We start from the raw sequence: 14,141 nt of genomic DNA, 5'->3' as shown, positions 1-14,141 counted from the left end.
GCTTCCTTCTTTCACCGGAAGACCCATTAACTGGGAACCGTGCGGATACGATGGGACCATCATCATTAGCACCGAGCATCGGAATAGTTTCCCACCATTTAATTACACGCTTCACTACTTCGCACACTCGCGATGTGCGGCGGATGTTCGGAGACAAATTAATATTTAGTGGTTTGGTAAATTATCTCTTTTTTTTCTGCGCCAGCTCCCTTCATTCTGATAATCCCCGCGGCGCGACAAAAGGAAGAGACCCTAGTAGAGAGACGATAACGATGCGGTATCCCTTTGAGTAAGGTATCATCACAAGGAATCTAACTTTTTCGCACAGTTTACTTAAGGTCACAAACATTGGATGTAATAAAATAGGAAAAATGCAGTAATTTAACAAAAAAAAAAACAAAACAAATTTACTTATTGCTTTTCATCTTGTGCTCATCCATCAGCAGCAGGTCCACGGTACTGGTCACCAACTCCGACTTGTGCTCGTTCGAACGCTTCACATAGATCTGTCCATTTACGGTGAAAACATTCTTGAGTTTTCCTTCGCGTTTCATCTTCATCGCTTCCGCTTTCAGACCGAGATTGGCGCGGGTCAAGTTTTCGTTCACGAATATCCTCGAACCACTGTCCAGTCCAATGTCACGCAAAGTGAGCGCCTTGTGGTCCAAATATCGTCGGAAGAATTCCTGCCGGGCATTCCGGAACACAAACTGCACCACAATAATCGACTCATTCGGCGTCCGTTGGTTCTGGCCGAATTTCGCGTTGGCTCGGCTCTTCAAGTTGTCCATAATCGACGGACTGTAACGAGGAATTTTCATTTTAACTTCACTACCGGCGGAACCACCCCCCAATAGCCGCCGAATGTACACCAGTGGGATATCCTGCTCCGGAAAACCCAACACTCTACTGATCTTCACAAAGTACTCCCGTAAATTTTCTCCCCGTCGATACGGGATACCCATCAGCACCAGTTCGCAAGCTTTCCCGGCACGTTTCTCGTAATCCTGGCTAGTCTGGAACAGCCGGTTGGTTTGCTTAATCTTCCGGTTGATCGTATCGATCTTCTCCTCGATGGCATCCTTCAGATCGCCAACCTCCGAAATCAACCGATCGAACTTGCAATCCAACGTTTTGTTTGTATTGAGCGTATTCAGTTGGTTGCACCGGTTCATTTCCGCCGCCCGCCGGGATGTAGCCAAGATGGCGGACATAATCTCTGCATACGCATTGTCGTGCAGTTCCTGCTGCAATTGTTCGTCGTCCTCGTTGATGGTATCGTCCATCAGCAGCAGCTGGAGTTGGGTGTTGTTCGGCATGATTTAATGTAGGGAATTGTCACTTGAATTTACACCAGTTTAGAACTGTTTTTGTTTTTGCAATTTGCGTTTGTAGGCGTGCTTAAAACTCTAACAATGCTCACATTTTCATGCGGAAGAACTGTTCAAAAAGATACAGAAATTAAAGCAAGTACACGACAAAACAAAAGCAAATAATAGTACATATTTTTTCCAACATTTTCAAACAGATTCAAAGTTTTACAATCAGACATCAGAATTGGTACTGTTTTTACCTTTCTCGTACATAAACGTTATGCAATCACTGTGAAACCCGACTTTTGAACGGAAGTCATATATCATTCGACTCAGCTCGTTGAATGAGCAAAACGTCTGAGTGTGTGTGTTTGTGTGTATGAAACCAAAACAATGCACTCTGTTTTCACAAACTTAAATTCAAATGAAAGGTCTCATAGTCCCATAGCGTGCTAATATTGAATTTTATCCGGATCGAACTTCCGATTCGAGAGTTATGAGCGTTATAATTTCAAGAGCGTGTTTCTATGCATTGCCACTGAAAACTGGAGCCGAATAGATTCAACTAGCCGTGTAATTCTTCAGTTGTACAGATCTGGTTAGTTGTGACCAAATACATTGATTTGAGGTATAAAGGATCTTCGTTCATGATTTCAGAGGCACCGGTAAAGGTACCGAAACGATTGACCGATTTTAACATAACTACACACTAAAAAAGTTTGAATTTTACAGGTGATTTAATTGCTCATACGATGTAATTCATAAACCTAATTTGTCAAATGACGAAAATTTTCATTTATAATGGCTTAATATTAGATTAGATTGAATTAAACTGGTTTCGACTGTAACTTGCATTCTGCCAACAGATGCGACAGTATGGATTTAAATGCACCTTTTACCAACCAAGCAGATGTGTGCTTCTGTGGCTCAGTCGATTAACAGACGTACTTTGCAATCTCAGTTGAAGTCCCGGAGGTCGCTGTCAGTATTCCTTTTTTTTATTTCAAAGCATTTCATGTCATGGAATTTTAGACACAATATTAAACGTTCTTTCACGTAAATTTGCGTAAATTGCGACACTCCATTTAGGTGTATCTAATAAGATGTAAAATCACAGGGTTTTATCGAAGTGTGTGGATTCGAATGAAAGGTATTACAAGTTGATGTTGATTTTGTCTGGATCCGGCTCTCGGTTCCAAAGTTACAGAGTAAAGTGTGTAAGAAATTGCAACCCATCTTTTAGAGCGACGTTGCAAAAATGGAAAAATTATTACAATTTTGACTAAAACCAGATCCAATTTATAGGTTTTGTTAGTTACAGGTTGAACGAATCGATTTCAATAAAACCGGATCCAAGTTCCGGAAGTAGCAGAATTCAATTTTTGGTGATAAGGAGTGCATCGATAAGTAGTTAGCAACATTCAAACAGTTATTACTCTGACATGGCTTAATTTTTTGCAGCGTGTTTTGCGGTGACATGTTTGTTTACATGTCAATAACAGCTGCGCAATCGATTGGTTTCGGTACGATTTATCGTTTCAATGATGAGTCGAATTGATCCGGAAACGCGAAAGAAAATTCTGCACACTTGGAGCTCAGAAAGTGTTGTCACGTACAACGAAATTGCAAAACGGGTGAAAGTGTACCACACCAGTGTCAAAAATATTATCGAGAAGTTCGGTAAGACCCTTTCCATGAAGGATTTGCCCCGATCCGGTAGGAAAACGGGTCCCAGCCAGCCCGGCCGGGACTTAAAAGTGGTTGAGTACATCAGGAAAAACCCATCGGCGTCGACGCGGGATTTGGCCAAGCAGTTCAACACCAGCATCGGGATGATTCAACGGATCAAAGTTCGGAACTCCCTGAAAACGTACAAGAAACAGAAGGTGCCGATCCCTGGTACAGCAGGTTCAGGCCAAACAAGAGCGCGAAAACTGTATAACCGGATTCTACAGAATAAAGACGGATGCATCCTGATCGACGACGAAACCTACGCCAAGGAAGACTCTCGAGCACTGCCCGGACCGCAATATTATACGAAATCGGTGTACCAGGACCTGGACGACGCTAACACCACGGTGGCGATGGAAAAGTTTGGGCAGAAGGTTGGTCTGGCAAGCAATTTGTACCTGTGGTTTGCGGTCGTCGATTTTCTTCACGAAGGGCACAATTAACGCCAAGGTGTACGAGGAAGAATGTTTGAAGAAGAGAATGCTGCCACTGTACAGAAAGCATAAGGCTCCTCCTCTCTTCTGGCCGGATTTGGCTTCAGCTCACTACGCCAACTCCGTTCTACAGTGGTTATCAAAAAACAATGTACAATTTGTAGAAAAGGACATCAACCCACCGAACTGCCCGTATCTTCGGCCAATTGAAAGTATTGGGCAATTGTTAAGCGGCACTTTCGGAAGGAAGGTACAGTGTCCCAAAACATGCAGGAGTTAAAAAAACTGGACAGCTGCCACCAGGAAAGTCACAAAAGTAACTGTGCAGAATTTAATAAAGAATGTCAAGTCCAAAGTGCGAGCGTTTCACAGAAACTAGGATTTTCTTCAATATAATCAGTGAAATACATAAAAATGTAATTTTTCTACAATATATCGAAAACTGATGTCAAAATATGTTTTATTTTCCCTCTTTTATTCAATAATCAATGTTGCTAACTACTTTTCGATACACTCCTTACTACTCCTTACTGCTTTCTGATCGAAAATGCCTTCGAAAGAAGTTCAAATACGAAAAGCAATTGTGTGTGGTCGCAATGCAAATCCGAATCTGTCAGTGAGAAAACTTACAAAAAAGCTTGGTTTCCCTGCAAACACTAACCACAATGTTCTTAAATCTATTGATTCATGTTCGACAACAACCAGGAAGGCTGGGAGCGGAAAAGGAACGGATCTCGGCAACCACCAGAAGGACACGAAGGAAAAGCAAATATAGCAGAAGAGATCACATCTTTCGATACGTAAAAAGCAAAGTCTTGGCATTACATTTCTTTTGTGGACTTTTTGTTTGAACAGACTTTTTCGCAGCCGATTTATATTGTACAGGATCATTGCATGGCTAGTACTACGATCCTACTGACACTAAGAATCGTTCCAGGTCGTGACTCGAACATACGACCACTGGCTTGTAAGACCAGCGTCCTATGCATTGACCTACCAACCCGGGCATCTTTCGATTTGTACAGGGGCTAGAAAAAAATGTCTTCAACTTCCCCAGCACCAAAAAACTGTACCAAACCGTAATAATAAACAGAATGTGATGGCTAAAATCCGATCTCGTAAGCTGCATCGCGAATTTTTGACGGGTTTTTTCTGTGTGATAATCGACGATTAAACTTATGTGTTGGCAGACTTTATACAGCTTCCCTTAACATCTTTTTAAACTGTCATTCAAAAGGACGGCATAGAGCAGCATTTCAGGACGAAGAAAAAGACCAAGTTTTCTTTAAAAAAAATTTTGATTTGGCAGGCAATATGTAGCTGTGGTCGAGCAAAAAAAAAAAAAGCTTTATCGCTACCAGAACGGTAAGCAAGAAAATATACCATGAAGAATGCCTACGAGAACGATCATTATCATTCATACGCAGACATCCCTCGTCCCTCGCTATTCTGGCTTGATTTGGCATATTGTCGCTACTCCATAGATGTTTTGGAAAGGTTTAAAGTGAATGGAGTCCATGTTGTACCGAAAGAGGTGAATCGACCTAACAGCCCGGAGTTGCGACCTACCGAGCGGTATTGGGCTCTAAAAGAGAGAACTTTATCAATATAAACAACAAGCTGGAGCTAGAGATAAAATTTCGAAAATCTGGGACAAAATCAGCTGGAGCTGGAGTAAACTAAAAATTCGTAGTTTCTTAATGAAGCCTAATTAAGTAACTGTAATTAGTTTTAAGTTTACTGATAATGCACAATTAAATGAATAAAAAATTCATCGTGGATTGAACTAACAGCAATTTTTCTTATTCCAGATTTAATCTGACCAGATTTTGTCGCGAACAAGCCTTAGTGGTCAAAATCTAAAAACAACGGAATTCTTTTCATTGTTTCAGAGATGGCTGAGCCGATTTTCACAAATTTAGACTTAAATGTCTCATATACTGCTAATGATTTCCGACTCCGGAACAACAAGGTAAAGTGTTTAAAATTTGAAATCGTCATTGAAAACGACAAATCTTTCTAAACTCGGTTCAAAACTGTTGACAAATTGAAAAAGTTATGATAGTTTATGACAAAATAAATTTTCTTGTTCTTATTTAAGATTCAAAGAAAAGTTGTTTTGAAGAATACCTTAGCAGCTGTGATGGAAAGAAATCTGAAGTCGAATGAATCTCAGAACTCGAAGCTCTACAAGAGAGAGAGAGAGAGTGCTTGAAAACAAAGCATTCCACAATTCGTCAGTAGCACACCAAAGACTTGTAAATCTTTGGCTAGATTTGGCTAACTGCTACTACATCTGAGTGACACTTCGCTGGCTTCAGGTTCAATCATCTGTTTGTCCGTTTTCATAACGTTTTATTTGCAACATCAAGTAAAGCCGATCGCGTCCTTTCTGAGACAGTAAACTCCATTTCAATTTTCCAGGGAAACCCAAAATGCATCTCGCTGAATGTCCGCTGATAGTTGTTTTTATAATGGACTATTTGTTGGGAAACTTAGAATAGAGGAATATTAAAGCTGTCGAATTCGATGATTAAACTTAATTCACTAAATAGATTGTTATGATTGAAAAGAATTGATGTAGTTCCGATGAAATGTCGAACTTTTCTTTAAATAACTCATATCACCATCTTTTTGTCAACTTACAATACAAAGATGAGAAGGTTTTATACCTGCTGGAGAAAAGAACAAAAATCTCAGCTCCAGCGAGCTTTTCCCTTGCTCCTAAAATAAAAAATAAAATAAAATAAAAATAAACTTCAGCGGTCAGTTTATTACACCATTAAGTCATCTCTGTGTAGCTTTCCCAGTCACCTTTCCAATCGTTTTCTGCTTTCGGCTTAAATTTTCAGCAACATTTCTTGTTCAGGCAAAATTAGGTACAATTTAATAATATTTGGGTCCTTTTCAATGAAATCCTATCTATTGTTACGGTACAACTGAAGTATTTCAATACTGTAATGAAAGCGATTCAAATTTATTCCAATCCTCATAAGTCTTTAGTGTGCTTTTGTAAATGCTGGAATCGCAGATTTGGTTGTAACGAAAACATCAGTTTTTGCAATCACAGCTGCTAATCCTTTGCTAAATCTGAAGTATTCAATCAGAAAAATGGAAGTAATATTCGAAGTGAACATGAAACCTTTTCCCAAGAAGTAGCCCAGAATCCGAACAAATCCTAAGACACTAGGATGCGAAATTCAATCTCTAATGCTATTGCGAGATTTTATGTCGTTTTCGCTTGATGCCAAACCTAACCCAGCTTCCACCCTAACTGCTGTCAAACCATTTGTTTGAAGCTAGTTTCGAACTTCGTTTCAACGTTGTTGAACTGAAAATCGAGTCAGTTTTAAATTTGGTATTTATATCAGGTTTGCTCAGATTCTCATTGCTTAGTGCGAAACCAACACAGTTTCGTGAAAAGTGTTTGTTTGATGAAACTACTCTGGGTCAGTTTCAGTTTTCTCAAGCGAAAACGACATTAGTTTGGTGAAAACAAAATAGTTATGAATTCATCAATTTTTTGAATACATTCAAACATACTTGGAAGGTAATCAACGGAAGAAAAAAAAAACAGATTGGGACGTACAGCAAAACTGAAAATTCACGAAAAAAATACCGCAGAAACATGACTCGAACCCGTAGCTTTTCTTGTCCGGGAAAGCCGTTGTGCTAATTGAAATACTCGGCATGTGGAACACCACATATCAACACAAACAAAACCTAAACAAAATCTAAAATAATGAAAGACTTAAAAAACAGGCTCTCTCAGTAAACTTTAGTATGTGGGTTTGGGTCATAAAGTCCATTTTCCCCTTTGTATTTGTCCAAGTACTATAAATTTAACGAAACTTTCTTAATTCTAAGAATTCAATTTGAAGATCATTCCCAATAGAGGGGAATGTGGTTACACTGCTTACTATTTGTACTAGCCGAAGATTTTTCAATAAATACCTTAATCACTTGTGGATCGTGGACTGTATTTTTCAATCATAATCTGAAGACTGTTTGTTTTCGGGTCTCGTTCGATATATAGTCATAAGCAATTTGCGGTAGGAACCAAAAATCGCAAAGAACAATAAGGTTGTAAACAATAAGATGATTTTGCGATGAACAAACTTAATTCCAGGAAGATCCTGTTCTTCCGCGACTAAACGATACATATAGAGAATAAAATTGTAGTTTTGCTACAAGCGTAAAAACGTTGTTGTAACAAGGTATAAGAGATCCAATTGAATGAATCCAATACTACTATATGCATACATTGAACAGTTGAAAGGCCATTTAGAAAATCCTTGTGGACGTAGAATATTGTACCATGGAAGCGCGGGCATCTGATCTTCTATCGAAAGTTAACAGGGATTATACATGAAAAAGAAATGGCGCAATGTCATAGGCAAACATTTCTGTAGACAAGCAAGGGTGGGTGGGTTTAGCTGTATTTGAAAAAGTTCACACTCGACGAAAGTCTTCGAAACGGGAAACGGGGCATTTGAAAATGCAAAAAAATGGGTTTTATAAATAGTACCTTTCTAGAAATCTGAAAGTTTCTGAAACTCTGAAATCTAAAAATTTGGCTTATAGCTACTAACGTACTTTTACGACGAAAATCGCGCGAAACTAGAGAAAAGCAGCTGAAGCGTCTCTGAGAGTTCCGTTTCTGGAGTTTTTGACCATTATTACCGGTACTTTCCGAACCGGGAACTAGGAACCGATAGAACCGAAATCTGGTTTAGTTTGGCCAGTAGCAGAGACAAATTTCAATTTTGAAAAGTTTAGAGCCAAATGTAGAAGAATTTCCCCCTCTTTTGCCTCGTCGCTCTGAATGACGGTATGAGATTTAAAACACACTTCGCCCTGTGATTCCGGAGCCGGAACTTGGATCCGGATAAAATTTAACAGCAATTAACCTAAATTTGCGAAAATCGTTTTAGGCATCTTCGAGAGAATGAAATTCCGTTTTAGGATCTTTAACCACTATTTCCAGCACTTCTGGAACTAGAACTATCGGAAATCAAATGTTTGGTCATTAACTAACAAAACATAAGCTTTGCGCAGTGGCGATATCGTAACCAATGAGGTTCAACCGAGGTGCGATTATTGCTAGTTAAAACTAACAAAACATGCACAATATAAGAATTATATGACTAGCTAAAGGCACTTTTTTACGAATATTCAACATATATACAAAAATACTCGAGAAATTGGAATTTGTTTACTTATAACCCTATAATTTCGGAACCGGAAGTCGTATCTCGATGAAATTCATTAGAGTTCTACCAGATCGTAAGACCTTTCATTTGAATCTAAGTTCGTTAAAATCGTTTCAGCCATCTCCGAGAAAATTTAGTTAATATTTTTAGCGAATTGTTGTACATATTACCCAGGTACTCCGGAACTGGAGTTCGGTTCCGAAAACAAATTCTATAGTGTAAAGTAAAATCTTTCATATGAATCTGAGTTTATGGAAATCGTTTTAGCACCCCGTAATTCCGGAACCGGAAGTCGTATCAAGGCATTTTTTAAAAGTTCTCTACGGGAATAAAATACCTTTTATTTGAATCTAAGTTCGCTGAAATCGGCTCGTTGAAGCATCCTTAGAAAAAAAATGATTTCCTATTTTTGGCATATAGACACAGACATTTTGCGATCTCGACGAAACGATTTGAATGGTATATTACACTCGGCTCTTCGGGCTTCGGTTCAGAAGTAGGGTTCCGTTGTGATTACCGCAGTGATGCCATTTTTATATGAGAAAGGCAAAAACACACAAAAAAACACAATTTATGGCGATCAATTTATGGACAGGAATGCGATTAGTGACCCAATTTCCCTTCAACCAACGCTGGTTAGTAATGAGAGTATCTTTCCTTCGATAATTAGAGTTTTCGATGTTATTTAGATAAATGTGCAACAAATCTTAAGCTAATTTCAGCACAATTTAAGTCGTCGCTAGAATAAAAATAACTCATAGCTTATCAGTTGATATAAATATCTCAGAAGTAGATCTTTCATGTCTCATCCGACAGCTTTTCGCAGCCCATTTCATCAACCACTATGAAAATTACCAAAGTGCCAAAGTGAACATGGTGTTGGTTCTCCTACAACTACAAACTTCTTGTCGGATAATCTTTTACTGGTACAATTTTTGGCAGGAAATGGTGTGATATTGTCGATCGCATTTCACGCAGACTGCTTAGGTTCAATTTCCAATCCCGCACATAGAAATCAGAGAGTGTTTGGTGATCCGAGATATGAATGACCACAAGGTAAAATAAGATGTCAGAATATTCAGTTATTCTTTTCAATAAACATTTCTTTCTGGAACACATACACTAGTGTCCAAAAATAAGCACTTTTATGAGGGGACAAATTTACATTCAGGGCCAGATTCTTCCATGAACCGTTTTTTTTTAAATTCACTTATTGTTTAAATAATATTTCAAAATCATACTTTTTACAGATAAAAGTACTTATATTAAACTTAAAAATAAACATGTTTTCTATTTTTTTTTCTTGGAAACCAACCATCGAAAAGCGAAAACCAAACAGTTTCAAATTTTGTGCGGAATTAGCTATGGTTGAAAAAAAGAGAAATTTCCACCGAGAAAAAAAAACAAAATGGCGGCCATTTTTCGAGTTTCGACCTATTTTATGCACTTTTAATTGTTGGTCGTCAAATGGTGAGATAACTAAGTCCTCACAAGTTCCTATATCATGCCTCCCCGTGTGTCTATGATGACATTTGGTCAATAGAACGCCGTCGACTGGGTGCTATCGCCTTCTGCGTTAGTAGCAGAATGAGAGGGTGCGAATTGACTCATAAGTTAAAGCCCATCCTAAAGTGCAATGTTTATCATAGTATATTACAACATATGATTCTGTTGTTTATTACATCATGTATTATTATTATTATTATTATTATTATTATTATTATTATTATGATTATTATTATTATTATTATTATTATTATTATTATTATTACTATTATTATTATTATTATTATTATTATTATTATTATTATTATTATTATTATTATTATTATTATTATTATTATTATTATTATTAGAAGAGCGTAACTTACACTGCCACATTAATTGTTATATTGTATCATAGCATATTATTTATTTCATATATTATCGTCTTACATGTTTTTTTGTCTTTTATGTTATTATATAATATGTTGTATGGTATTATGCTGCATTGCATTATATCATATTATATTGTATTATATTATATTATAGGGTTTATTATGAGTAGTACTACGTACCTCTGCGCAAAATATTAATTTGTTTTCCTTATAAGTTATTATTTTTTAAGTAATCTTTTAACTAAATATCAAGGTCGTCACAAGGTGAGCTTGGTCCTCACTGGTTCCTGTTTCATGCTTACACGTGTGTCTGTGGTGACAATTGGTCGATGGAATGCGTTGATGGCAGAATGAGAGGATGAGAAATGACATATAAATTCAAGTAATATAATATCATAGCATATCGCAACGTATCATTTTATTCATTCTATTAATTATTATATATTTCATTGTACTATATTATATTGTTTTTTATTATTATTTTCATTATTTAATTTATTGTTATTATTATTAATTTGTCATCAATAATAAAAACATGTATTATTTTTATAGATGTGGATATTATCATTGTTATAAGAAAAGAAATATTCTACCTCCTGCAGTATTACGAAGATAGAGGAGCATAACTGACACTCTACATTAACTGTTATTTTATATCATGTTTTATAATATATTATACTATATTGTATGACATTGTATTATATTATATTAAATTAAAATATATTATATTATATTATGTTATATTATATTATTTTGTAATCTATCATCTATCATTTTATGTTATATTAATTTCATTACACTATGTTTCATTGTATTTATCAATATAACACATTTATCACGGGGACGTAAAGGGGAGGGAGCATCAGGGCATCGGACGAATTGATGACTGGACGAGGGATTGTGGATAGCCAGCCCAAGTCACTTGAAGGAAACTTGTTTCGTTCTGAAGGTTTGAAATGAGTCTGGCGCGTCCTTCTCAAACAAACCATCAGGCGGGTTCAAGCATGTATAGCGATATGCTTCATCCATGCACTGGATATTATGGTTGGAAGAGCATCTTTTATTCCCGCGGATTACGAGTAAGTGACTCTACTTACATATCCGCCCAACCCTTTTTGTTCGCTTTTCGGTAACAGCTATAGTAAGAAGGTGAATGGATGAGTCATATCGGAGCTACTGTAAGTCTACCCGCATCCACTGGTAAGTCCTTGAACTGATGGTGGCTTCACTTCACATCACATCACATTTTATGCACTTTTAATTGTTTAAAACTTTCGTTTGGTTCATGTTGATATGTGCAATAGTCTTAAAATACGAGTTGCAATAGTTTTGAACCTAGCTGAAAACAAGTGGTTTCGAGAAACCGTATGCCCTTTTAATTACCAACTTCTTGCTTGGAGGAACCTGGCCTAAAGCTGTGCTTTTAGTATGTTCTAATATAGTAATAAAGATAAACGTTGGAAAATCAGTTATATTTCTGTTACTTCAAATGAGAATCTAAATGATAATTTCTACCACAATGTATTATTATGGAATATTTGAACGATTCTTAAGTCTCATCTCCATCACGAAAAAGAAAAATATATTGACTAGATTCATCCTTAATGATAAAATCACTCAGTTAAATTATGACAGTAACTAACCCCAGCTAGTCTTCTGTTCTCTGAATAGCATTTTCTTTTTCATCCAAAACACAATGCCAACAACAAGGACACGATGAAACGACAAGTGAAATAAAAACCTCATCGTTTCCCTCCATCACCCAAATTTACTACGGCAGTCTCAAAGTGGCACAAAAGAACAAAAGGCCTAACAAGTATGACATAAATGAAAAATGAGTAAGTAGCAGCGGTTTAGTGGGTTGGTTTTTTTTCCACGTTCGCGGAAAATCATTTGCCCGTGCAGGCCCAAGGCTGGGCAGGCCAATCTCGCGGTTCAAAAGCAAAACAAAATTAGCTTGATGAAAAGTCCTTCTTTTTCCACCAACACGGCCAAAAAGCTTAACTGAAAATTTTCCAACTGCCGTATGGCGACCAAACCCAGTAGAACAACTTGGTTTCTCTGTAGGCGGAAAAGAGTATGTGTGTGTGCTCTCTTTCGCTACGGATTGCGCTTGTCTCCCGCGAAAGTACACACACCCACACGTAGACAAACACACCCCGACAAACTGAGGCAAGTTTAGTAAATTTGGAGAGTTCTGTTTCGGGAGCGAGAAATTCTTTCACAGTAAAAACTCAAATTGTAGAAACCTTGACGGGAACATTTCAACGCACACACCCTTTCGGAGAGCCCGAGCGGACATTGAGCAAGGCGAAGACAACAACAGCTACGAGCATGAAACCGACGACGGTCACCTCCACCCATCGCCCACCACCACCACCACCACCATCACCACCAGAACCAACTAGAACCAGACCAGCACGGCACTGGAAGCTTTCGTCCCTAACGAGCCCTCAACCGGTAGGGGTTAATAAACGGAAAATTATCGATCCTGATGGTTGTTGTAGCCCAAACAGAGAGACGCAGTACTCGCGCCGCACATTACATTTTATGTACACGAAAGAAAGAAGGCACTGACGAGCGGAACCGGGACTAGGACTAGGATGGAAGCGTGGTGAGACTAGGATCGGCCGGGCAGTGTTGTCGAGAAAAATTGTTTTGATTCACGTTCCATTTTTTTTAGAGAGAACCTATATTCAAAACTTCGAATTTCTCTGCTAGAAGCGTTGGAAGTGTTCATATACAGTTTAGTTACTTTCAAGACCTTTTATTGGTTATATGTATAAAATAATTGTTATTCTTAACAAGAGATTATTGAACGAAAATCAGAAATTTATTGGGTTGCTTTTTAGTGTGATTGCACTGGTAGAATCATTCTGCTGATTGGAAACCGTCGGAATGTTCCTCTCATTGATCAAAGACTAAACAAAATTGATGGCAACTTTTTCTTAAAAACAATTAAATGAAATAAATCATAGTACGATTCGATGGAACTGTGATCATGTATTTCGGCAAGCTTTGCATTCGATTCTTAGTGTACAAAGCTTCTCTTTTTCATCAACTTAAAGAGATGATTGCGAATAAAAAACAATCGAAATGACTTTTGCTATCAAGAACAAATGACGAAAGTTGTGAATCATTCCCTCGAAAATTGAGAAGTACATAACCCAAAGCATTTGATTTGACATTTTTCGCTGCCGATTGTTTCATTTATAAGCAACATTTTGCAAACGGATTTCACTAACAGTAAGTTTCTAAGTTCATTCGAGAGTTTTCATGATGTAGGGGAGACCGGGGCTTTTTGAAAATTGAAGAAAATATCCATTATAACTAGATTTTGACTCAAGTGATCTCTACCGTTGTGTAGCTTCAACCTTCAGCTACAATTCTCAATTTGTGATTTGGAAAAATATGTAATAGTTTTCGTACCAAGTCGTGCAGCAGTTTAACCAACCCAATATCCAATATTTCTGGAACTGCGGAGCTACACCGAATTATAAAAAATCACACAAAAACGAAGAACGAATATAAAGGGGTGCCAAATCTCGAGGTACCTTAGTGTGCGCGAAGAAA

At 37.6% G+C, this 14,141-nt stretch overlaps 1 protein-coding gene and 1 non-coding gene across 5 annotated transcripts in view; one reads left to right on the top strand and one right to left on the bottom strand.

Annotated features, from left to right (window-relative positions):
* LOC131437705 (serine/threonine-protein phosphatase 4 regulatory subunit 1-like) overlaps window positions 1–14,141 on the bottom strand; it is a 474,879-nt gene that overhangs the window by 197,550 nt on the left and 263,188 nt on the right. Inside the window, exon 2 of one of the 4 annotated variants that reach the window (XM_058607221.1) lies at window positions 412–1,440. The exons of the other annotated variants lie outside the window; for them this stretch is intronic. Coding sequence (XP_058463204.1) covers window positions 412–1,319 — 908 coding nt within the window. The 5' untranslated portion in view covers window positions 1,320–1,440. The remainder of the gene's footprint in view (window positions 1–411; window positions 1,441–14,141) is intronic. 4 annotated transcript variants of the gene reach the window in all.
* On the top strand, window positions 8,525–8,672 carry LOC131439701 (U4 spliceosomal RNA). The gene has a single exon (XR_009231177.1). It is a non-coding gene; the product is annotated as a U4 spliceosomal RNA (small nuclear RNA).

The sequence above is a fragment of the Malaya genurostris genome, chromosome 3 (assembly GCF_030247185.1).
Source record: "Malaya genurostris strain Urasoe2022 chromosome 3, Malgen_1.1, whole genome shotgun sequence".
In the NCBI taxonomy this organism is placed as follows: domain Eukaryota; kingdom Metazoa; phylum Arthropoda; class Insecta; order Diptera; family Culicidae; genus Malaya; species Malaya genurostris.
Note: the sequence above shows the minus strand (reverse complement) of the source record. Positions and strands in the feature narration are given on the sequence as shown.